This window comes from Narcine bancroftii, chromosome 1 (assembly GCF_036971445.1).
Source record: "Narcine bancroftii isolate sNarBan1 chromosome 1, sNarBan1.hap1, whole genome shotgun sequence".
In the NCBI taxonomy this organism is placed as follows: Eukaryota; Metazoa; Chordata; class Chondrichthyes; order Torpediniformes; family Narcinidae; genus Narcine; species Narcine bancroftii.
In genome coordinates this window covers 479,905,340-479,930,953 of record NC_091469.1, presented here as the reverse complement: position 1 = coordinate 479,930,953, position 25,614 = coordinate 479,905,340, and the positions used below count along the sequence as shown (strand labels likewise).

Genomic DNA, 25,614 nt, shown 5'->3' with positions numbered 1-25,614 from the left:
TTACCTGCTTTTTGCTCCCACCTTGAAGAAGAGCTCAAGCCTGAAACATTGGCTGTATATTTTTACCTCCCGTGGATGCTGTGAGACCTGCTGAGTTCCTCCAATATCCTTGTGTTTTTATTACTACCATAGTTTAGCTTAATTTATTTATCTTTGGCTTGGCTTCGCGGACGAAGATTTATGGAGGGGGTAAAAAGTCCACGTCAGCTGCAGGCTCGTTTGTGGCTGACCAGTCCGATGCGGGACAGGCAGACACGATTGCAGCGGTTGCAAGGGAAAATTGGTTGGTTGGGGTTGGGTGTTGGGTTTTTCCTCCTTTGCCTTTTGTCAGTGAGGTGGGCTCTGCGGTCTTCTTCAAAGGAGGCTGCTGCCCGCCAAACTGTGAGGCGCCAAGATGCACGGTTTGAGGCGTTATCAGCCCACTGGCGGTGGTCAATGTGGCAGGCACCAAGAGATTTCTTTAGGCAGTCCTTGTACCTTTTCTTTGGTGCACCTCTGTCACGGTGGCCAGTGGAGAGCTCGCCATATAATACGATCTTGGGAAGGCGATGGTCCTCCATTCTGGAGACGTGACCCATCCAGCGCAGCTGGATCTTCAGCAGCGTGGACTCGATGCTGTCGACCTCTGCCATCTCGAGTACCTCGACGTTAGGGGTGTGAGCGCTCCAATGGATGTTGAGGATGGAGCGGAGACAACGCTGGTGGAAGCGTTCTAGGAGCCGTAGGTGGTGCCGGTAGAGGACCCATGATTCGGAGCCGAACAGGAGTGTGGGTATGACAACGGCTCTGTATACGCTTATCTTTGTGAGGTTTTTCAGTTGGTTGTTTTTCCAGACTCTTTTGTGTAGTCTTCCAAAGGCGCTATTTGCCTTGGCGAGTCTGTTGTCTATCTCATTGTCGATCCTTGCATCTGATGAAATGGTGCAGCCGAGATAGGTAAACTGGTTGATAGAGCACATTTAAAAGAACTTCTGTTGACCAAAGTGCTGTACCGATTATAAATTACATCGCAACTTAGGCAGCTATTTAAAGCACAGTATAAAACAGGTACCCGAGGTTCAGAATTGTACATACAACATGGTAACAATCAACAATCACCTCAGAATGCTTGTGAGTGAAAATACAACTTCAGCCTGGATTTAAAAGAGTTAAAGAAAGGGGCTGATTTGATGGAAGGAAGAATATTGGTCCACAGTTTGGGGGCTGCTATCGCGAAGGCGATCTCCCCTGAGTTTGCGATTTGAGCGTGGAATAACCCAGCGCCCTAAATTGACTGATCTGAGGGGACTTGAAGTGGAATAGGGCATTAGGAGATTGGTGGTGTAGGAGGGGGCTAGTGCACTGATGACTTTGTAAACAAACTGGAGAACTTTAAAATCTATCCTGAGCCGTATTGGCAGCCAGTGGAGGGAGGCAAGAATAGGGGTGATATGGTCCCTCTTCTTGGCTGCTGTCAGGAGCCTTGCTGTCGCATTCTGAACCAGTTGTAGACAGGATAATGATAACTGACTAATTCCCGTGTAAAGAGAGTTAGTCTAAATGGGAGAAAATGAGGATGCGGATAACTTTCTCGACAGGAACAATTTGATTTTGGAAACAGTGCGGAGCTGGAAAAAGCCAGCTTTAATACTGCATTGACTTGTTTGTCAAACTTGAAAGTGGAATTAAATATCACACCAAGGGATTTGATGTGTGGTTTGATGAGGGTGGGTAAGTTGCCAAGCGTATTGGTGATAACTTTGGTGGAGTTGGGGAAGGGGGGGGGTGCAAATAGGATGATCTCAGATTTGCTTTTGTTTAGCTGCAGGAAGTTTTGAGCCATCTAGCACTTTATGTCCTCCGGTCGATGAGGCTGGTTCTCTTTGCTTGATCGTTGGGCTTCAGGAGGAGACAGAGCTGAGCATCATCAGCGCAGCAGTGGAAGGAGATGCTGTGTTTTTGGGTGATATGGGTGAGGGGAAGCATGCATAAGGAGAAGAGAACGGGGCCCAGAATAGACCTTGTTGGACCCCACAGGAAAGGGGAAGATCCCATTTGATTTGTCTTCCCGCATTTTAGATCTAGTCTCATGCAATGAGAAAGGGTTAATTAATGTCCTAGGTTCTGAGGGTCATGAGGGGAAGGGGAACCACACCAAGACAGAATTTTCCATGGGATTAAATTCAAATCTAGGTTCTTCATCTAAACAAATTAATCTGTGACAAAAACACAAAGATGCTGGAGAAACTCAGCCTGTCTTGCAGAATCCATAAGGGGTAAAGATATATTACCAACATTTCAGGCCTGAGCTCTTCTTCATGGTTTAAGCAAAAAAAAGCCAGGAAGTCGTCTGAATAAAGACTGAAGAATGACAGGTGGATGAATTCGGATCAACAGTCAAAAGGATATGATAAGAGTAAAGGCGAGAATTAATTTTGGCTCTGTGAAAGGAGTTGGAGGGAAACGGGTGAAACACGAAAGTCTGCAAACGCTGTGATTGTAGTGAAAACACACAGTAAATGCTGGAAGAACCCAGCCGGTCCACAGGCAGTAAAGATATATGACTAGCGTTTTGGGCCTGAGCCCTTCTTCTATTTGTAAGCAAAGAACAGAAGGTGTCAGGATAAAGGCTGATGACTGGCCAGGGGAGGAGTCCAGACCAACAAAAGGTGTTAATTGGAGATGATAAGAGGAGAGGTGAGTGTTATATAGTCAGGATAATGTGAACTATTTTGTATCCACATAAGAATACACCCTTCTCACTGCAGTAACTGTAGGGTCCCACTGTGGGGTGTATGTATATTTATATGAGTGAGTGTGAGATGGTGGAAGGCATCAGTAAGTAAAGTCCCTTTTGTTATTTGAATCTTGCATCTCTAAGTTATTTATGAAGTCTCCCAAGTAACTCTGGAGACATAACAGTGAGAATTGATTTTGGATCTGTGCAAGGAGATGGAGGGAAAAGGGGAGAGGAGGAGGAGAGAGAGGGAGAGAGAGAGAGAGAGAGAGAGAGAGAGCTGGGGAAAAAGCAGATGGGAAGCAGTGAGGCATACTCTCACAGAACTCCCTTCGAAGAGAGGAGGAGAACTTCATCAGTGTAGCCCCCCCCCCCAACCCCGAAGAGATTTCGTGGTAGATCAGTTAGGAGGGGAGAGTTGGTTGTGGTTAATTGGCTGGATGGGAAAAAGCCAATATATGGGAAACAGAAAACTTGCTATTTTGAGAGGGTTTGCATCTCTATCCCCGGACTCTAAAGTGGGGTGGGGGAAAAGGTGGGGGGGGAGGAGGCAGTTTATATTGGATGCATTGCTCTTAGACATTGCAGCATTTCCTCTGACTCAGTTGAGATCCCTGCAAAAAGAATTCCAGAGCTGCAGATGAATATGCTGTTGTAATTGTAATGAATGAGTTGAAGGGTCAGCACAGTATGTAATCTGAATTGAAAAAGCAATGACATGACCTTCCTGAGATATTACAATTCCATTCACCTCCCGGGCAGCTGGAAAGCATCATTCTAATCCCTTCAACCGAGTAACTGTGAAATATGTGATGTTTTTAGCATTTTTCTGCTGTCATTTTACCTCACTCTCCGTGACACCCACTGTTAGAATAATGGAAACGTTAGATTAGAATAAAGCATGGTCAAACGGTCTGTATTAATCACATTATTGAGGTTGTCACTGTCCAACACCAGCTGCGAATGGGTCTAGACAGTGGTTTTCAATGACTCACGTTCCACCTTAAACAACTGCTATGCCAAGTGTTCTGTGATTAGGAAGGGATTGCTTAAGGTGGGATGTGAGTGGAAAGAAAAAAGTTTGAAAACCACAGTTTTAATCATCGCTAATTGACTCTTTATGTGCACGGTTTCAGAGCTCCAAAGGAAATGGGCCGATGACAATTTTTCTCAAGCCAAATATTTCAGTAACAATTGGGTCTGGAGCAGTGGTTCTCAACCTTCTTTTCCCACTCACATCCCACCTTAAGCAATCCCTTACTCATCACAGAGCACTGATGTCATAAGGTTTACTTAAAGTAGGATGGGAGTGTAGGGGGCAGTTTGAAAACCATTGATCTAGATTGAAGTTTATGCCCCAGTCTGTTGTAATGCGTAATTACATAATGTCAACTTGGTCATCAGAGACTAGTTGGGCTGAAGGGCATGTTCCATTCTTTATAACTATGACACTCCCACCAGAGAGAAGGAGCATCTCTCTCTCTCTCCCCCCCCTCTCCTCTATCTCTCTACCCCTCCTCCCTCTCTCTCTCTCTCTCTCCTTAGTTTGTTTATTATTATTGGCTCATGTACTGAGATGCAGTGAAAAGCTTTGCTTTGTGTGCTTTCAAGGCAAGTAAGCTCATACTAAAGTTCAACAAGGAACGCAGGAAAAACAGTGGAGAATACCATGCTACCGAGTGTCTTGCAATACTGCTGTACAGAATGGCGTTGTGTAATAAAGGCTTAATATTCCCACTTGAGGAGGCTGTGTAAAAGGGGCTAAAGTTGAGATTTAAAAGAGTAGAACAGTTGTAATAGATAAAACACAGGACAGTACCACAGGGGAACAGGCTCCTCGGCCCACGACTGTGCTGAACATGATGCGCAAGTTAAACTAAATCTCCTCTGCTTGCAATGATCCATATTCCTCTATTCCTCACACCTTCAAGTATCTGTGTGGAAGCCTCTTAAATGCTACTGCCACATATGCTTCCACTACTACCACCAGCAGTGATACCAGGCACCTACCATCCTCTGTGCAAAACACTTGCCCACACCTAGAACCATAGAACACTACAGAACAGAAACAAGCCATTCGGCCCTTCTAGTCTGCTTTCTCCCACTGACTTGCACCTGGACCATATCCCTCCATATCCCTCCCACCCATGCACCTGTCCAAAAGTTTCTTAAATGTCAAAATTGACCCTGCATTCACTACTTCAGCTGGCTGTTCATTCCACACTCTCTGTGTAAAGAAGTTCATCCTAATGTTCTCTTTAAACATTTCCCTTTTCACCCTTAACTCATGTCCTCTGGTATTTATCTCGCCCAACCTCAGTGGAAAACGCCTCTTGCATTTACTCTATCTATACCCTTCAAAATTTTGTGTAGCAGTATCAAATCTCCCCTCATTCTCTGACGCTCCATGGAATATAGTAACCTTTCCTTGTAACTCAGCTCCTCAACATCTGAGTAACTCTGTCGAACTCCCAGCATCCCAACGATAAACACACGAGAATGTCTGCAGAATGTTAGTGTAAATAAAATGGGTGCTTGATAGTTGCCTTGGATTCGATGGGTCAAAGGGCCTATTTCTATATTGTTCCCCAAAGAGCTGAAGAAACTTGATGGGTTCTCCAACAATTTTGTGTATCGCACTACAACCCCAGCATCTGCAGACTTGCTTGTTTAACTTAATTTCCATGTTATATCTCTCTCTGACTCTAGTGGAATAACTTTGGAATTGAAATGCCAGCATCAAAATGACCCTATCACCAGATCAGCCATGATCTCACTGAATGGCCTGGTCCTGCTCCTGGTTCTTATGTTCATGATGGTGCCATCTGGATAATGCAGAACATCGGAAGGGAAGGGGGGAATCAGCTGCCCCTACTTGGTTCAGGCAGACGCGCTAACGACCTCTGAAGTGGCCGACGAAGCCATTCGGGGGAAGGTTAAGGACAGGCAATAATTCTGCAGTTTCTCAATGTTGACCTCATCCAGTCTCCCGCTGAAGATGGTCATTGTGTACTACCTTTGTGATGTGAATGTTATCAGCGTGTGACAGAGTATATAGATATGTTTTTGGGAGATAAATTGGGAAAGGTTTGTTAGGGTAGGTCACATACAAAAACTTTAAAACAGATCTTATTTGAAATACTGAAGCTCTGCCCCAAGCTAGACATAAAGGCTCCACAGCTTTTTGCAAGAGCTTTGAAGAGTACTCAGTAGACTTCACTAATGAATTGTTGTTTACAAAAATGCAAGAGATGAAAGAACTTGTCTGAGCCGCTTCTGTCTGGAGCTGTTGTAAGAGGGTCATGTGGTTTTTCAAGCAGGGAGAGTCAAACAGGCTTTCTCTCAGTCAGAGAGGGAGAGGGTGAGAGAGACAAGAGATCACTTCTATAGCGTTACAGCCAGCAAGAGCAGCTGGGACTGGAACAGGGCAAGATGTCAAGCTTGTGAAAAGCCCCATTTGGAAGACAGCCTGGTCAAACCCCTTGTGATTCATGCAAGACAAGAGGACTGGCTGTCTAATGTTTCACTTGGAATAAGAGAAACAAAAAGGAACTCTTTGGTGACCTGAAAGAAAGAGGTTATCATCTGGAGAACCCTGAAGGGGCAAGTTTCGTCAGCAAGACACTGGAGTGGCTGATGGAAGTACATCAGTTGTGGGTGTCTTGGAACAACACATCTCTCTCTGAAAACCGACAAGAACCTTCCTGAGCGGTAACCATTTACCTTTCAAACACCAAAGCCTGATGAACTTTATAAATGTTAAATTCTGTGCACAGTATAAGAATTGCCTGCAACCAGTAATCTTGGAGGAATGAGAAGTGAGATTGGACTGAGAACCAAAGAACTTTTCTGAACTTACACACACATTACATACACGTGAGCTTAGAATTAGAAGGGAGTTAAGTTAGGATAAGTAAGTCAATAGAGATAAGTTAAAGTTTGATTCTATTTCCAAGTTCAAAGATAATTAAAAGCAACTTTGTTTAAGCAACCATTTGTCTTGGTGAATATCTATTGCTGCTGGGTTTTGGGGTCCTCTAGGCTCGTAACAAGCGCAAGAATGAATTCTGGCCAGGTCTTTCTGGATATGGTCAAGGCAGCAATAATTGTTGAGTGTTACAAATGGAAATGAACATTGTAATTGTACGGGCAAAGAGGCTGAGATGAGGGGCAGGGGCAGAGAGCACGGTTAGTGCAGTGGATGGCATGACACTATCAAAGCGACACTGGATCAAACCCGCCACTGTCTGCAAGGAGTTTGTACGCTCTCCCTGCAACCTGAGTGGGTTTCCTCCGGTTTTTTTCTCACCTTTCAAAATGTTACGGGGGTTTGCAGATTAGTGAAAACACATCACGGGAGAAACTCAGCAGCTCAACCAATATACTTTATATAGCGCAGATAAAGGTGCAATGCCAACATTTTGGACTTGAGCCCTTGATCAAGGGAATCTCTCTCACTGCTCCCCATTTATCATCCCTGATGCCCTCAAGTTCTATGACCACGTACTCGCCCAGACTCACTTCTGCTGCCACATGTCCCTCCTTGCTACTCATACCTTGATCAAACCCCTCAGCGTTGGTTCTGTACCTTTAACTTTGCTACGTAAAGGACATATTTTCTCCAGCAGCGCGTTTTTACTTCAAGCATGGTGCCTGCGGACCTTTGTGTTTTACACCAGGGATTTGGAGGTTAATTGGTGGATTTGGGCAGCATGGCCTCATGTGCCAAACACCATGCAAATTTTTTGAAAATTACATTTAATATGGTATTGAGAAAGAATCGGACATTATTATGTGGAACGTGCAGAATGGGGTTGATTGCTTCAAAGGCCTATTCCTGAACCTGTATTTTATGTTGCTGTCCTGTAACCATGTTATGGTTTCCTAAGTCCTGGATTTCTTCCTATGGCTAAGGGGTGGGATAGAGTGGGAATGTAATAAAGGTCTCTTTAACCATGCTTTTCTCTTTTCTAGGCAACGTTCAAGGGCTGGATGAACATCATGTATGCTGCCGTAGACTCAAGAAACGTAAGGAATTTGTCCTTGCTATACTGCAGCTTCAAAGGGGATCAGAGGACATGGGGTGTGTGAGAGGCAGTGGGATTAACTCAGCAGCTTCTACCCAAGAAAGGCCGCCATCCACCTACCCTGCTGCGTCTGTGACCAAAACAAAGTGGCAGATGCTGGAAGAAGGCAAAGCAAAAGTCATAAGTGCTGGAAGAAGTCAGTCGGCCAGGCAGAATCTGTGGATAGAGGGACCGGTCAATGTTTCATGTTCCGAGGTCATAAATTAACAGAGCATGAACAGGAAGTGCAGGAAAAGCTCAGTGTTTCTGAGGACGGGCCATTGTCCAGAAATGCCGACTAGTGTTTCCTCCCTCAGACTCTGCCTGGCTCGCTGAGTATTTTTTAATAATTTTTAATTTAGAGATACAGAACGATATCTGGCCCTTCCAGCCCATGACCCTGATACACCCTTGTGACCAATTAACCTCCTAGTCCCATACATCTTTGGAACACAGGAGGGAACCCACGCAAACACGGGGAGAATGTACAGACAGCACCGGATTCGAGCCCAGGTGGCTGGCGCTGTAACAGAGTTGTCCCGACCACTGCACTAACCTTCGATTCTGCGTCAGGATTTTTTAAAACTCGTTGTCGGGATCTGTGCAGTGCTGAAGTGTTAGCATTGATCACCGATCCGCAGTTGGCCTGAGAAGGTGGTGGTGAGCTGTTATCGAGAACTGGTGTTGGGAAGAGGTTCCAGGATTCAGACCCTTTGGCGATGAAAGTTCGTTAACATATTGCGAAGAGGGATCTGGAGGTCTGGATGTCCCCATCTTTCTACCATCTCTACCTTGGTTGGTGGTGGAGGCCAGTGGTTTGGGTGGAGCACTGAGAGAGACTGATGAGTGCACTTTATCTGGCATTTTTGCATTTCAAGTCAAGTTTATTATCAGTAAAAACACAATGCTGGAGAAACTCAGCAGGTCAAACAGTGTCCTTTATATCACATAGATAATGACACATCGCGCTACGATGAGTGTGGAAGGAAGACACACACACACACGAGGAATCGAAGACTGATTTATTGCACCGGTGCTGACATCAGGGGCTCGTGTCATCGGAGCACCAACCTCGGGTTGGCCAGCATTCCCGCCAGAGCTCCCCATCCTCCCACTGCACGGAAATCACCTGGGACAATGGCTGGTGTCACTCCCCCCACCCCCCCTCCAGGTCCATGCATTCGTCAGCCATTTTGCAGGCCAGTTCGCGTCTCCGTGCGCAGGCCGCGACATGACCCCCCCCCACCACCGAACCAGCAACCGGGCAATTGTCCATAGCTTTCAGTGGCGTGCCCCAGCGTCGCAAGGCAAAGTGGAGACTAGCTCATTGCAGTCATGGTTTCAGGCAGTCGACGGTAAAGGTTTCCTCCTTACCACCGAAGTCAATGAAAAAGGTGGAACCATCGTTTCTAATAATCTTGTAGGATCATTGTAATGGTGGTCTGTGTACGCCCCTCCTCACGGTCACGTACCAGCAAGTCCTTAGGTCATTCGGGACCCTATGCTTGGGCTGGCCATGCGGTGGAGGTTTCCGCGAGACCAAGGATCCCAGCTTTCGTCACAGGCTCCCAAGGTTCATCAGTACCTTGATGCAGGGCTCAAGCCAAAAACATTGGTTCTGTATCTTTATCTTTGCTATATGACCTGCTGTGTTTCTCCAGCGTCGTGTTTTTACTTCAAACACGGTGTCTCCAGACGTTTGTGTTTTATTCAAGTTTATTGTCAACTGATTATACAAGAACAACACGCAACCAGATATAACACACATACAGGTGAACAATGCATATGCAGGACAAGTATTCATGTATATAAATAAATAAAGAATGTGTCGGAATATCAGAGTCTCGGAGGGTCAGGGTGAGCAGTTCATTTGGTCGTTCAGCATTCTCACTGCCCGTGGGAAGAAGCTGTTCCTCAGCCTGGTGGTTCTGGCTTTGATCCTCCTGGCTCTCTTTCTCGATGGGAGCAACTGAAAGATGCTGTGTGCGTGGTGGAAGGGGTCCTCGATGAATTTGTGCGCCCTGTTCAGATAACGATCCCGGAACATCACGTCGACGGGATGGGGGGAGACTCTAGTGATCCTCTCTGCCACTCTTATGGTCCTGTGGATTGACCTCCAATCCATTTCTCTGCAGTGACTGTACCCACACTGTGATGCATTTGATATAATTCTGGTTAGATCATCATTAATCCCACATTCTTCTTGCCATTGGATGTGGCAGCAACTGCAATGGCCAAAAGATATTTTGACAGATACATGAATAAGGGTGGCTTGGAGGGATGAGGGCTGAACATTGTTCCTCTTGCAGATCGGTGAGCAGCCTGAGTATGAGACCAACACCTACATGTACGTCTACTTTGTGATCTTCATCATATTCGGCTCATTCTTCACCCTGAACCTCTTCATCGGTGTCATTATTGACAACTTTAACCAGCAGAAGAAAAAGATAAGTACCACGGTTATGAAGCAAGGGTGTCAAATGATGAGAGGTGACTTCATGCCAGTATACAGGATTATGAGGGGGCCTAGACAGGGTGGACAACCAGTACCTTCCTGGTGCAACAACCAGCAAATACCAGAGGACGTCAGTTCAAGGCAATGGTTCCCAACCTTTTTTTAACACTCTCAGACCACCTCAAGTAATCCCCATGCCATAGGTGCTCTGTGATTAGTAAGGGATTTCTTAAGGTAGTTTGTGAGTGGGAAGGGAAGGTTGAGAGTCACGACTCTGGACCCAATTGTTACTGAAATATTTTGCTTGAGAAAAATTGTCATTGGCCCGTTTCCTTTGGAGTTCTGAAACCATGCACATAACGAGTCAATGAGGGACGATTAAAACATTGGTTTGCAAACTTTTTATTTCCACCCACATCCCATCTGAAGTAATCCCTTACTAATCACAGGCATAGGGAATACTTCAGGTGGGATGTGAGTGGAAATAAAAAGTTTGCAAACCACCGGATTAGATTGTTGTGGAGTAGATTTATGTTGGTCAGCACAACATTGAGGGCTGAAGGGCCTGTAATACCGTGCTGTAATGTTCTGTGTTCAATGTTTTGACCTCTTCCCAACTGTGGTTTTACAAGATGAAAATATCTGCCAGAGGGATGAGGTAGAGGCAGGTACAATTGCAGCATTTTAAAGACATTGAGACAGGTAGTGGGCAGGAATGTAGAACCCTAGAGAAGCACAGAACCTGCAGGCACCGGAACCTGAAGCAAACAACGAGCGGCTGGATGGGGTTCAGCAGGTCAGGCAGCATTTGTGGGGAGAAGTGGCCAGTTAATGTTTCGGCACGGCATTCTTTATCAACCCAAAACATTGACTGACCATTTCTACTCATGGACGCTGCCCGGCTCGCTGAGCTCCACCAGCAGCTCATTGTTTGGCATGAGAATAGAAGAAGTTTAAGGCTGAGAGTGATAGGTTCTTGATTAGCCAATCCTGATAAACAATACACAGAAGTCCTGGGGGAGGAAGGTACAAGAAGGGCACCATCAATTGGAGTATATCGAGGTGTGGAGAAAGACATTGGATTGTGGAAGATAGGACAGGTGGGCATGGTGATTAAAAAGACATACGGAATACTTTCTTTGGTAAGTGTCATGCTTGCGTGGTTAGAAGAATGTGATGAGAACTGTGTACCAGCCTTGGACAGAGTAGACGGAGAAAGGTTGGAGAGTCGAGGACAAAGGGGCACAACTTCAGGACTGAAGGGAGTCCACATAGAACAGAGATGTGGAGGAACATCTTCAGCTAGAGGGTGGTGATTCTGTAGAATTCTGTAGAATTTGGTGGTTGAGGAGGCCAAGACATTAGGTGTATTTAAGGCAGAGATTGATAGGTGGGTTGAATAGCCTACTTCTGTTCCTGTGTCTTTAGATCAGTGGTTCTCGACCTTATTCTTTCCACTCACAACTCACTTGAAGTAATCCCTATGTCATTGACGCTCTGTGATTAGTAAGGGATTGCTTCAGGTGGGATGTGAGTGGGAAGGGAAGGTTGAGAATCACTGCTCTAGACCCAATTGTTACTGAAATATTTTGCTTGAGAAAAATTGTCATTGACCCATTTCCTTTGGAGTTCTGAAACTGTGCACATAACAAGTCAATTAGGGACAATTAAAACAGTGGTTTTCAAACTTTTTCTTTCCACCCACATCCCACCTTAAGCAATCCATTACTAATCACAGAGCACCGATGGCATAGGGATTACTTAAGATGGTACAAAATAGAGAGAGTGCAGAGAAGGTTCATGAGAATGTTGACAGGATTTCAGGGTCTGAGTTACAGGGAAAGGTTGTGCAGACTGGGGCTTTTTTCTCTGGAGTGTAGAAGATTGAGAGGGGACTTGATAGAGGTGTTAAGATTTTAAAAGGGACAGAGAGTAAATGTGGATAGGCTTTTTCAATTAAGAAAGGGGGAGATTCAAACTAGAGGACATGGTTTAAGATTGAAGGGGGAAAATTATAAGGGGAACATGAGGGGAAATTTCTTTACGCAGAGGGTGGTGGGGATGTGGAATGAGCTTCCGGCAGATGTGGTCGAGGCGGGATCATTGGTTACATTTAAGGAAAGACTGGATCGTTACATGGAGAGGAGAGGACTGGAGGGGTATGGACCGGGTGCTGGTCAGTAGGACTAGGAGGGTGGGGATTTGTTACGGCATGGACTAGTAGGGCCGAACTGGCCTGTTCTGTGCTGTAAGTGGTTATATGGTTATATATGGTTATGGTGAGTGGAAAAAAAAAAGGTTGAGAACTTTAGAGGGCATGGGTTTGCTACCAATGTAAATTTATGCGGCCAAAGTCTCATCCTTCCCTACCTCACACCCATAACCCTTTATATTTCTTACATCCGGCTGCCTGTCTGGCAGTCAAAGGCGGCACAATTTTTAAAAATATTTACATCACGGCAAAAGCCAATTCTGGCCATTGAAACCCATGCCACCAATTACACCAAATTCACCTACCACCCCATAGGTGTGGGAGGGTGGGAGCACACAGAGGAAACCCACGTGGACATGGGGAGAAAGTACAAACTATTGACAGATAGTAGCGGATTGAAACCCGGGCCACTGGCGCTGTAATAGCATCATGCTAGCAGTGTCGCCCAGTTTTACTATTTTCCATGACAGAATCATTTACCTTGTTAACTTTTCTCTGTCCAGTGACTTGGTTTGTTGTGGTTTCTATTCCCTGCAGAGCAGAAACCTTCTTCCTAATATTAATAGCAAAGTGAATGTGTAATAAACGCGGCAGAGAAGGACAGATATGGTTTCTGGAGTGACGAGGACCCCAGTGGAGTAGTGATAGAACTGTGAGGAAGCTGAGGATGGCTTAGAGAAATGTAACAGTATCTTTTTTTCTCCATATACTTAGGTGGTCAGGACATCTTCATGACAGAGGAACAGAAAAAATACTACAATGCAATGAAGAAACTGGGATCAAAGAAACCACAGAAACCTATCCCAAGGCCTTCGGTAAGAGCCCCAGTGGTACAGCATTACCAGCTACTTGTATATGCCGGCATATCGACATCGTCTTCTACGCCAAGTCTAAAATCCCAACCTTGACACCAAAGTCTCAGCGCCACTGCCCTCTCCCTCCTCCACAGCCTGCCGGCTCCAACTCAAATGTCCCAGTCAGGACTTTGGTGCACCTTCTTCATCTCCACGCCAGCGTCCCGGTCAGGACCTTGTCGCATCTTCCTCGCCTCCACACCATTGTCCCGGTCAGGACCTTGGCGCACCTTCCTTGCCCCCATGCCAGCGTCCCAGTCAGGACCTTGTCACATCTTCCTCGCCTCCACGCCATTGTCCCGGTCAGGACCTTGTCGCACCTTCCTTGCGCTGACACCATGTCTCACCACCATGCGAGCGGCGACATCAAAAAGAATGCGTGTGCATTGAAGGGGATTGCCCGTTCAGCGGGGCAAACCTAGCTATTTCCTGATGAAGGCTTCTGGTCCGAAACATCGACAGTATACTGCCTTCCACAGACGCTGCCTGACCCATTAAGTTCCTCCAGTATTTTAAGCAGTTTTCCAGGTAGGCAGACTCTCTCGTTTGCCGAGGGTTTGTGATTTTCTGTGACATTCACAAGCATTTAGAAATATTGAAAAGCTATTAAAGATGAATCAGGCCATTGAAGAAAATGTTTATTAAAAGTTAAAACTATTTAAAATACTGCCTGAAATAATTAAATTTGCTCTCAATTCAGTACACTGAGATCAGCTCAATGAATTTAAAATAGTAAGTTGCCTGAGTGTACCAGTATCTTCCCGAGTGAAACACAGAAGTCTGCCGACGCTGTGATTGTAGTGAGAGCACAGGACTGCCAGAGGAACTCAGCCGGTCTCACAGCGCCCATGGGAGGTAAAGATACATAATCGACGTGTCGGGCTGGAGCCCTTCGTCAAGGTATGAGCAAAAAGCAGGCAGCCATCTGAATGAAAGGCTGGGGGAGGGGGGGGAGGGAAGAAAGGGCAGGGGGAGGAGCAGAGGTTGACGTGGAGAGGAGGACAGGAGAGGAAGGTGAGAATTGACCAAGGGAGGGGAGCAACTCTGTTAACACAGAGCTGGGGAAAGGAGAGAGAGAGAGCGAGAGAGAGAGAGAGAGAGGTATAAGGATAGATGCATGTTCTTTTATGACCATTCCAGTTCACTCATCCTTCCACCCCACTTTCCAGAATAAATTCCAAGGACTCATTTTTGACCTGGTCACCAAACAAGCCTTCGACATCATTATCATGGTCCTCATCTGCCTCAACATGGTGACCATGATGGTGGAGACGGACGACATGGACCCAAACATGGAAAAGATCCTCTTCATCATTAACACCATCTTCATCGTCCTCTTCACCACCGAGTGTGCGCTGAAGATTATCGCCCTGCGGCAGTATTTCTTCACAATTGGCTGGAACATTTTTGATTTTGTGGTGGTGATTCTCTCCATCATTGGTGAGTATGATCAAGGGTCCCATTCCACTTCACATGGGGTGGACCCCAACCATCATAAGGCCATGAGACATGGGAGCCCACCATTCCATCAAGGCTCCCGATTAACTTCCCATTCCAATCCACATGTGGCGGACCCCAACCATCATAAGGCCATGAGACATGGGAGCCCACCATTCCATCAAGGCTCCCGATTAACTTCCCATTCCACTCCACATGGGGCGGACCCCAACCTTCATAAGGCCATGAGACATGGGAGCCCACCATTCCATCAAGGCTCCCGATTAACTTCCCATTCCACTCCACATGGGGCGGACCCCAACCTTCATAAGGCCATGAGACATGGGAGCCCACCATTCCATCAAGGCTCCCGATTAACTTCCCATTCCACTCCACATGGGGCGGACCCCATCCATCATAAGGCCATGAGACATGGGAGCCCACAATTCCATCAAGGCTCCCGATTAACTTCCCATTCCACTCCACATGGGGCGAACCCCAACCATCATAAGGCCATGAGACATGGGAGCCCACCATTCCATCAAGGCTCCCGATTAACTTCCCATTCCACTCCACATGGGGCGGACCCCAACCTTCATAAGACCATGAGACATGGGAGCCCACCATTCCATCAAGGCTCCCGATTAACTTCCCATTCCACTCCACATGGGGCGGACCCCAACCATCATAAGGCCATGAGACATGGGAGCCCACCATTCCATCAAGGCTCCCGATTAACTTCCCATTCCACTCCACATGGGGCGGACCCCAACCATCATAAGGCCATGAGACATGGGAGCCCACCATTCCATCAAGGCTCCCGATTAACTTCCCATTCCACTCCACATGGGGCGGACCCCAACCTTCATAAGGCCATGAGACATGGGAGCCCACCATTCCATCAAGGCTCCCTATTTCAACCCCATTCTCCTGCCGAAACCTTGATTCCTTTCCACCTCTGCTTTAAATATCTCCAATGACTTTGTCTCCGCAACCATCTGCGGCAACCAAATTTCACAGATCCTCCACTACCTGAGAAATGAAATTCCTCCTCCTCTCTGTTCCAAAGGGGCATTTTTGCATTCGGAGGCCATGCCCCCTGTTTCCAGACTCCCCCACTATAGGAAACATCCTCTCCATCCTGAACGCAGCCCCCCCCATCCCCAATTCAGAAAGCATAACGTTTTTTCCTATGTTGAGTTGTTCAACTTCATTCCATAACCCAGTGAGGCACATAAGACATAGGAGCAGATATAGGCCATTTAGCCCATCGAGTCTGCCCCACCATTCAGTCATGAGCTGATCCATTTTCCCACTCAGCCCCTCTCCCCATAATCTCTGATTCCCTGGCTAATCAATTTGTGCCTTACATATACCCAATGACCTGGCCTCCACAACAGATTCACCACCCTCTAGCTGAAGACATTCCTACCCATCTCCAGAGTTGGCATCAGAAGAGATTTAATCTGTGGGGGGGGGTCATTAGGATTACTGTGGGAGGGGTACAATTCACTCAGTGGGGGAGGGTGCCATAACTGCCATGGACCTCCTCTTTCCGCCACACTTCCCCTTCCCTCCAGCGTATCGGACAAATACATGTGCTTATAGTGCAGGGAGAAGAAACCACTTGATTCATTTTGGTGACACCCCCGCTGGTTGCGTCGCCTTGTGTGGTCCACTGCCCCTTAATGACGCTAATGTTGCGATTGGGTGGGGGGGCCACAATAACTCACTGGGGAGGGGGCGCATGGCTCACAAATGTTCCCTACCCCCCCTCCCCCCCCCCATGATGCCGACCATGTGCATCTCTGTTCTAAGCGGACACCCTTCAATCCTGAAATTGTGCCCTCTTGTCCTCAACTCTCCCACCGTGGGAAACAACCTTTCTACATCTGTCAATGCCTTTCAACGTTCAAAATAGTGCAGTGAGATCCTCTCTCATCCTTCTTGTAGCGAGGCGAGTGGAACGGAGCGCAATACTCCAAGTGTGGTCTAACAAGAACAGTGGTTCTCAACCTTTTTCTTTCCACTCACATCCCACTTTAAGTATTCCCTATGCCATCGGTGCTCTGTGATCATTAAGGGATTGCTTAAGGTGGGAAGAAAAAGTTTGAAATCCACTGTTTTAATTGTCCCTAACTCCAACTTGTCATAACTCCAAAGGAAATGGGCCAATGGCAATTTTTCTCATGCAAAATCTTTCAGTAACAATTGGGTTTGGAGCAGTGATTCTCAACCTTACCTTCCCACCCACTTCCCACCTTAAGTAATCCCCTACTAATCACTGAGCGCCGATGGCCTAGGGATTACTTCAAGTGGGATGTGAGTGGAAAGAGAAAGGTTGAGAACCACTGAATGAGAGTTTTGTTGAGCTGCAATGTTACCCCACAGCTCTTGAACTCAGACTAATGAAGGGGTCTTTCCTCTATTGGCTAATGATAAATCCATTATCATACCTTAAATTTCCATTGGCCAATTCCCCAGTATGTACGGCCCTTAATGTCATAGGACGGTTACTGTCCTTACCTGCTCCACTTAGCAACAACCCAGCATTTCCCATTCACTCTCCTCCCTCCCTATTATCCAATCAATTCTTTGCATCTCTTCAATGTCTTTTCAGATCCAGGGATGGGAAAACCTCCCGGCCACTTAAAAATAATACAAAAGTAAACTACCGCTGACTTGGTAGCTTTTGCTTTGCTGATCCGTGTGTTTTGGGACAGAGTCACATGTCTGGTAAAAGCTCATGATAGATCTGAGTAATCTGTTTAAATTTGACCCGAATATTTGAGGACACGAAAAATCAAATTAAATCAACTCAGCTGTGAGCTGCAGGGACAAATCAGGACATGCTGAACCATCTACCAGCCTGCTCACATCACTGCCTCCCTTTGACTCCTGGAGCCCCAGCTGTGGGAGGGTCTTCCTTAAAATCCACTTGGCTCTGTTTAAAAAGGAAACATCCACCAGGCTGTGGGCAGTAAGATTAAAAGAACACTACAGTAGGCAGAACGACAGAAGGAGGACTCAGCAATTTAGACAGCATCCATGGTCAGTCGCCATTTTGAGATCGGGACCATCTCAACCAGCTGGATCCTTCCAGGTTTACTTTTGCTTTACTCACAGTTCCCACGTCTGCTGTTATAACTTTAGATTTCCTTGTAAATGGGAAGACAATTTTAAAATTCCCTTACTAATCACAGAGCACCAATGGCATAGGGTTTACTTAAAGTGGGATGTGAATGGAAAGAAAAAGGTTGAGAACCACTGTCCTAGACTCTCCCACCATGCGAGGCCTCAACTGGACCTCGTGGAGTCCTCGTGCAGGATGGCCTGAAGGTAAACTTGCAGGACGAGGCGGTGGTGAAGAAGGCAAATGCAACGCAGGGGTTCATTTCACGAGGATTAGAATACGAGGGCAGGGAGGTGATGTTGAGGCTTCGTGAGGCCCTGGTGAGACCTCACTTGGAGTATTGTGAGCAGTTTTGGGCTCCTCATTTAAAAAAGGATGGGCTGATGTTGGAGAGGGTTAAGAGCTGGTTCACGAGGATAGGAATGAAAGGGTTATCATATGAGGAGCCCTTGGCCTGCGTTTGCTGGCATTTAGGAAAATGAGGGGCGCATCTCATTGAAACATTTCAAATGTTGAAAGGTATGGGCAGAGTAGATGTAGAAAGGTTTTTTTTCCGCATGGTGGGAGAGTCTAGGCCAGTGGTTCTCAACCTTTTTCTTTCCATTCACATCCCACTTTAAGTAAACCCTATGCCATCGGTGCTCTGTGATTAGTAAGGGATTGTTTCAGGTGGGATGTGGGTGGAAAGAAAAAGTTTGAAAACCACTGTTTTAATCGTCCCTAATTGACTTGCTATGTGTACAGTTTCATAACTCCAAAGGAAATGGGTCAATGACAGTTTTTCTCAAGCAAAATATTTCAGTAACAATTGGGTCTAGAGCAGTGATTCTTGACCTTTCCTTCCCACTCACATCCCACCTGAAGCAATCCCTTACTAATCACAGAGCACTGATGGCACAGGGATTACTTAAAGTGGGATGTGAGTGGAAAGAAAAACGTTGAGAACCACTGGTCTAGGACAAGCGAGGACAACTTCAGGATTAAAGGGTACCTGCTTTGAACAGAAATGCATAGGAATTTCTTCACCCAGAGGGCGGTGAATCTGTGGAATTTGTTGCCACAGGCAGTTGTGGAGCCCAAGTCATTGGGTTTATTTAAGGGAGAGATTGATAGGTTCATGATTAGCCAGGGCATCCAAGGTTATGGGGAAAAGGCCAGGCAGTGGGGGTGGGTGGGAAAATGGACCAGCTCATGGTTACATGGTGGGGCAGACTCGATGGGCTGAATAGCCTATTTCTGCTCTTATGTCTTATGGTCTTACGGTCTTGTACTAGTGTGGTGCAAAGGGCTCTTCTGTGAGTACATCAACAGGTTATCTCTGGCATAAATTCTTGAATTACAATAGAATACAGTGTACAAATGAGATTAGTGTACATAAAACCTACCAGCACAGTCCAGGCCCTTCAACCCACAATGTTGTACTGACCTATGTAATCCTATTCCACAACAATCTAATCCTTCCCCATCTCCAGAATTTCATTGTGTTTACTACAATCACAATGTCTTCACCCTATCGTGCTTCACTTCTTATAGAGCATCTCCAGGATAGTACAGGCCCTTTGGCCCACTGTGTTGTGTGGACCTAATAACCTACTGCCTTGACTGCATAATCACCTGAATATGCCTGAGATTGTCTGATCTCGGAAGCTAAGCAGGCTCAGGCATGGTCAGTTCTTGGAGGGGGGACCGCCTGGAACACCAGGCGCTGTAGGTTTCTGTGAGGGGCGCTGGACAAAGCGGCGACTTTCTGTCTGCCTTACAGTAGACAAAGGTTAAAGAATTTCATGTACATTAGATTCTAAATGGAGTATTATGTGACAATAATGGAACCTTGACCTTCTCAGTACCATGTACCTATCTAATAGTCGCTTAAAAGACCCTATTGTCCCTGCCTCCACCCCCGTTGCCGGCAGCACATTCCAAGCACCCACCATTTCGCTGTGCGTGGAACGCACCTTTACTTACTCTCATACACATTTTAGCCATTTCAGCCCTGGAGAAACGGCCTCTGGCCATCCACACGATCAATGCCTCTCATCATCTTGTACACCTCTGGTCTTTTAACCACTAAATGACAGAGGAGATGCTTTATTGCCCTGAATTTTGTTCCATGTCAAAATCTCCCTCAGGCTCCTGACAGCACCGGCAGTGATACTGGCCTCAGCGCCATAATCCATGTAAAAAATAATGATGTCTTGTGGAGAGCATCCATTAGAATAATTGCACCTTTATCCTTTCACACACAAATTAGTTCAACAAATTAACACATCAAACCTGCCTTTTATATTTGGTAAATAAAAAGGCTTCTCCCTCTGTGTGGTATTTAGAGAGCACCTGAAAATCATTATTGTGAACATCAGTCAAATGAAAATAAACAGGGGAAAACTTCAAACATAACTTTATCGCGAGTGACAGAATAACTAACATAAAAGTAATTGGGATCTGACCACAAACCCGGCTGTGCCAATATGATGAAGGGTTTCCACTGTAGTTTTGATCTAGTTCCCAGAGTACAATAAATTAAGGATCAAAACTTACTCTACAATGCATCATTCATGGGCACGAGGGGAGAGAAACTCTTTAATTTTGTTCTCAAACCCCCTGCAGTCAAGATCCAACTTTTCCTTGACAAACACAGCCTGTTGGAGGAACTCAGGGGTCGAACAGCGTCAATAGGCAGGAGGGGAAGAGTGGTCAGCGTTTGGCGGCAAGGTTAGCATCCAGTTAGCGCCAGTGACCGGGGTTCAAATCCGGCGCTGTCTGAGGTAAAACACGAAAGTCTGTAGACACTGTGGTTGAAGTAAAAACACAAAGCAGATCAAACAGTGTCCTTTATATTAGCAAAGATACATAACCAATGTTTCCGGCTTGAACCCTTCATCAAGGTATGAAAAAATGTCAGCAGGTGTCCGAATAAAATGGTGGGGGGAGGGGCAGGGGGAGGAGTGCAGTCCCACAGGCAGGAGGTAATGAGTGGATAAGGGAGGGAGGGCACAGCAGCAAGCAGGGGGAGGGGGGGATGGTTCTGTGAATGGAAAGGGAAGGGGGTGGAGAGCTAAGAGAAAAGACAGAGGGAAAGGGAAGGGAGAGAGAACGGAGAGAGGGCCAACAGAAACCGGAGAAGAAGACATTAATACCATCCAGTTGGAGAGAGCCCAGACAGAAAACCAAGTGTTGTTCCTCTAGTTTACAGGTGGTCTTGGTGGGATGGTACACGAAGCCGTGAACAGACATGTCAACTTGGGAGTGGGGGCACGGAATTGAAGTGGTCGGCCACTGGGAGGTCCCCGTCATTGATGTGGACAGAGCGAAGATGCTCAGTGAAGCGACCTCCCAGTCTGCACCTAGTCTCTCTGATGTAGAGAAGGCCGCAGAGAACTGCTGTCCGTAAGGAGTTTGTACGCTCTCCCCGTGTCTGCGTGGGTTTCTTACAGATGCTCCGGTTTCCTCCCGCAGTTCAAAAACATACCGGGGGTGGAGGTCAATGGGTGTAATTGGAGGACCCGGGCATGTAGGCTTAAAGGGCCCATCACCAAGCTGCATGTCTAAATTTAAAAGGAAATTTCAGGATTTCAGAAATTCCTTTCTTGGAAGCAACATTTCCACAGTCCTGATAAAGGGTATCACTTGAAATGTCGACCACTCTTTTTCTCCCACGGATATTGCCCCAACCTTCTGGGTTCCACTGGGAGAGTGTGTAGGCCTTCGGATTCCAGCATCTGCAGTCAGTTGTGTCCACCATCCAGTGTTCAGGCCATGCAAGTGTATTCTCTCTAATTCCCCAAACTGGAATCGTGTTCACCTGCCTCATCGGGCTTCGCAAAAACTTTTTATAAACCAAATAAGTCACAACCAGTGGTTTCCCTCCGTCTACAAAATACATCCTGAAAGTTCCAGTAGATTAAGGTCAAACTCAAGTTTATTATCATCTGATGTAGATATACAACCCGACAAAACTGTTTCTACAGATCACGCCCATGCACAACACACCGTGCATAGTAATCATGTATATGTCGGGGCCCACTTGGAATATTGTGCTCAGTTCTGGTCACCTCATTGCAGGAAAGATGTGGAAGCCACAGAGAGGGTGCAGAGGAGATTTCCACGGATGTTGGCTGGATCGCAGAGCATTCCTTATGAGGATAGGTTGAGTGAACTGGGTTCCATCCTTGGCACGTCGGAGGATGAAGGGGTTACCTGATAGAGGTGTCCAAGATGGTGAAAGTCATTGATCATATAGATGGCCAGAAGCTTTTTTTCCCCCAGGACTGAAATGGCTCACATGAGCAGGCCTAGTTTTCAGGCCTGCTCCCATTTATTGGCCTTCACACCCCTCCCATCCATGAAGCTATCCAATTTTTTGTCTTAAATGTCAAATTGGAGCCCATATTTGCCACTTCAGCTGGCAGCTCCTTCCACACTCCGTCCACTCTCTGTGTGAAGACATTTCCTCTCATGTTCCCCCTAAACTTCTCCTCTTTCCCCTTTAATCCATGTCCTCTGGTTTGTATCCCACCTAATTGCAGAGGAAAAAGCCTACTTCCATTTACTCTGTCTATTCCCCTCATAATTTGGAACACCTCTATACAATCTCCCCTCATATAGAAGGGAGTTCACAGTACTAGTGCCTCGGTGGAAGAACAACATTTCTTGTAATGTCAGCACACACTGTACTAGGTAGACCAGTGGTTCTCAACCTTTTTCTTCCCACCTACATCCTGTACTGTGCTGTAGTGTTCTATGTCCTTGAATCTTGTAGTCCTGAAACTTTTTCATGAAGGGTTGGGGGAGGTGAAGCCAGGGTGGGGATGAGTCCTTTCATTATGTGGCTGAACAAGGGAAGTCTGCAGACCTGTGACTGCAGTGCTATACACAAGAGTGAGGGAAAAGAGCAGGTTCACCCAGCATATATAGGAAGTAAAGTGTAACCGATGGTTCGGGTCAGTGCCCTCCTTCAAGGTATGAGCAAAAGGTAGGCAGATGTCTGCATAAAAAGGCAAGGGGAGGAGAGGAAGGAAGAATGGGCAAGAATAGACATGAGGTCATAGCTGGATACAGGTGGGAGGGTGGATATGTTGGCTGCTTTAATGGGTCTTACAGTGCCAGCGACTTGGGTTCGAATCCAGCGCTGTCTGCATGTTCTCCCCATGTCTGTGTGGGCTTTCCCTGGGGCTCCGGTTTCCTCCCACCGTTCAAAACATACCAGAACTTGTAGGCCAATTGGGTGTATTTGGGAGGAACGGGCTCATGGGGTGACATGGTCTGATGTCTGAATGTAAATCAAAATTTTGAGAATTTCCGTGGTCTGATTGCCTGTTTTGTTTGATAAGGTTGACGTTCTTTTGAGTGTGATTTGTTCTAACCTTTCTCCCACCAGGCATTGTGTTGTCCGATCTTATTGAGAAATACTTCGTGTCACCCACACTCTTCAGAGTCATCCGGCTGGCCCGCATCGGGAGGATTCTCCGTCTCATACGGGGAGCCAAGGGGATAAGGACCTTGCTGTTTGCCTTAATGATGTCCTTGCCTGCCCTGTTCAACATTGGCCTCCTCCTGTTCCTGGTCATGTTCATCTACGCCATCTTCGGGATGGCCAACTTCGCCTACGTGAGGAAGGAGGATGGGATCGACGACATGTTCAACTTCGAGACCTTTGGGAACAGTATGATCTGCCTCTTCCAGATCACCACGTCTGCAGGGTGGGATGGGCTCCTCAGCCCCATCCTCAACACCGACGTCCCCGACTGTGACCCCAAGAAGGAGAACCAGGGCACCAACGTCAAGGGAGACTGTGGCAACCAGTCAGTGGGTATTGTCTTCTTTGTCAGCTACATCATCATCTCCTTCCTCATCGTGGTCAACATGTACATCGCCATCATCCTGGAGAACTTCAGCGTGGCCACAGAGGAGAGCTCCGAGCCACTTAGTGAGGACGACTTTGAGATGTTCTACGAGGTGTGGGAGAAGTTTGACTCGGAGGCCACGCAGTTTATCGAGTACTCGGCACTCCCAGACTTCGCCGATGCCCTGAAGGAGCCCCTTCGGGTCGCCAAGCCCAACCACCTCAAACTCATCGCCATGGACCTGCCCATGGTGAGCGGTGACAGGATCCATTGCCTTGACATCCTCTTCGCCTTCACCAAGAGGGTGCTGGGGGAGTCGGGCGAAATGGACGCCCTGAAGCTCCAGATGGAGGAGAAGTTCATGGCGGCCAACCCCTCCAAGATCTCCTATGAGCCCATCACCACCACCTTCCGCCGGAGGCAGGAGGAGGTGTCTGCCATCATCATCCAGCGGGCCTACAGGAGGCACCTCCTCCGTCGCTCCGTGAGGCAGGCATCCTACCTGCACCGCCGCAGAACAAGCGAGGTGAACATTATTATCGAGGAGGCGCCGGAGAAAGAAGGCCTGATCGCCGCCATGATTAAAGAACACTACAGTCCCGAGTTTGAGCGGTCAGAGACAATGTCCTCCTCCTCCTCTCCTCCATCTTACAACAGCATCACCAGAGCCATTGGCGAGAGCGTTGAGGTGAAGGTAACGGACCCAGTAGCCAAGGAGCAGAGTGATTCAGTCACGGCTCCTGACAAAGGCAGGGAGTCATTAGTGTAAAGACGACAGGACGCTTTTGCCGATGTCTTGTTTACGCAAAAGGATGCCGTCGACGCGGAAGATAAAGGAGGAGAGCAAAAACAAGGCTTCTATTCTTCACTCCTTCAACGAGACGTTCAGGCCGAGGGGCGGGGGTGGGGGTTGGGGAGGTGGGGGTAAATGACGCAGTTGACCTTTGACCCTGGTTCTGACCGGCATTGCTTCAAGCTTTACATTGCGAGAAAGGAGCCACGCAGGACTGTGGCAGCGATATCGACCGTGCGACGTCCGGGATCTGACGACCCGTGAGTGGTTGCCGTGTCTGTGTGCAGTGATTTGACATGGTCTCACGACGTGTCTCCTTGTGGATATGTATGACCTTGCACTACCACAACTTCAGTAGCAATTGTAACACATTGCATATGTTATGAGTCTTTCATAAATTTATTATTATATTTGATATTTTTCTATCTGAGCATATAAATTGTCTGTTTGTGCTCTTGCCTGAGGCCTGAGGCCCACCAACTCCAGCACCAGCGTCCGGCTTCATTGGGACAGGATGCTGACAAGGACCACCGAGAAAGGGAAGGGTTGTGGAGCGTGGAGGAAGGGGGAGGGGCGGTCCAGAGCCAGCAGTGCTCCAATCCCGTCTCTTTCTTCCAGGCAAGACGGCGCCAATGGAGAACTGAGACCCCCCCCACCCCCCTCCCAACCTGAGCCTGAGGCAGAGGGGCAGGACAAACCCACCCCTGCCAAGACGGGGAACCTGGTGACCCAGGATGAAAGAGACTACAGGAGGGGGCGGGGGGGAGAGTGGGGAATCAGGACTGGGTCTCCCTCCTCGCTGACTGGTGTGGGGAAACAAACACAAACCAAAAAAATGGATATTTGGAGAACATTTGACTCGAGTTGCTGAGATTGCACAGTTTTTATGCAACTTGCGCTTTTTTTAAAGTTATACCAAGTTCCTTTTCTCCTTCCCGCTGGGAACGTCAGTGACCTCGGACCTCACCTCTTCTGCCTTCAACGGTTGGACCTGATGTTGGTCTAGAATGCAAAATCCCACTGGGCGGCCAAAGCCCCGGCAAAGACCAAGGTCTCAACGTCCAGGCTTCGCTTTGTCAACAATGAGATGAGCCCCTTCCAGCGT

The 25,614-nt window shown here is 47.2% G+C and overlaps 1 protein-coding gene across 5 annotated transcripts in view; it reads left to right on the top strand.

Moving 5' to 3' along the window:
* Positions 1–24,606, top strand: part of LOC138751914 (sodium channel protein type 1 subunit alpha-like) — a 299,966-nt gene extending 275,360 nt beyond the window's left edge. For all 5 annotated transcript variants that reach the window (XM_069914861.1, XM_069914864.1, XM_069914862.1 and 2 more), the window contains 5 exons: positions 7,691–7,744; positions 10,092–10,229; positions 13,160–13,264; positions 14,473–14,743; positions 23,251–24,606. In XM_069914861.1, coding sequence (XP_069770962.1) covers positions 7,691–7,744; positions 10,092–10,229; positions 13,160–13,264; positions 14,473–14,743; positions 23,251–24,485 — 1,803 coding nt within the window. In that variant the 3' untranslated portion in view covers positions 24,486–24,606. The remainder of the gene's footprint in view (positions 1–7,690; positions 7,745–10,091; positions 10,230–13,159; positions 13,265–14,472; positions 14,744–23,250) is intronic.
* Positions 24,607–25,614: the final 1,008 nt, after the last annotated feature.